The 315-nt window shown below is 59.4% G+C and overlaps 1 protein-coding gene across 1 annotated transcript in view; it reads right to left on the reverse strand.

The window, feature by feature from the left end:
* Positions 1-315, reverse strand: part of TYSND1 (trypsin domain containing 1) — a gene marked incomplete at its 5' end in the record, with an annotated part of 6,495 nt that extends 6,180 nt beyond the window's left edge. The window contains one exon of the mRNA XM_006761007.2: positions 242-315. Coding sequence (XP_006761070.1) covers positions 242-315 — 74 coding nt within the window. The remainder of the gene's footprint in view (positions 1-241) is intronic.

Below are 315 nucleotides of genomic sequence, written 5' to 3' on the forward strand. Positions count from 1 at the left end.
AACCTACAGTTCCCAAATCTGGACTTGCTGGGCATCTTGCCAAGCCTCACTCAGCCCCTGCCAGGAGGCCCAGCATCCCCGACACTGGAGTTCTGGGTGCCAAGGATGAGGTGGGAGGGCCCCAAATCAGCCGCGTGATGCCAAAAGGCATCCATAATTCCAAGGATTAAGACGTGAGATTTAAGATCCAGATTTTAGACCTGGTGAAGGTGTGGAGTGGGAGCACCCATGCGGGTCTTACTTGGGGGTGGTGGGGCGCACCAGGACTCTGGCCGTCTCGCGGGGGGCCACATGCCGGCAGGTCACCACGAGGCG

This window comes from Myotis davidii, unplaced genomic scaffold (genome assembly GCF_000327345.1).
Source record: "Myotis davidii unplaced genomic scaffold, ASM32734v1 scaffold134, whole genome shotgun sequence".
Taxonomy (NCBI): domain Eukaryota; kingdom Metazoa; phylum Chordata; class Mammalia; order Chiroptera; family Vespertilionidae; genus Myotis; species Myotis davidii.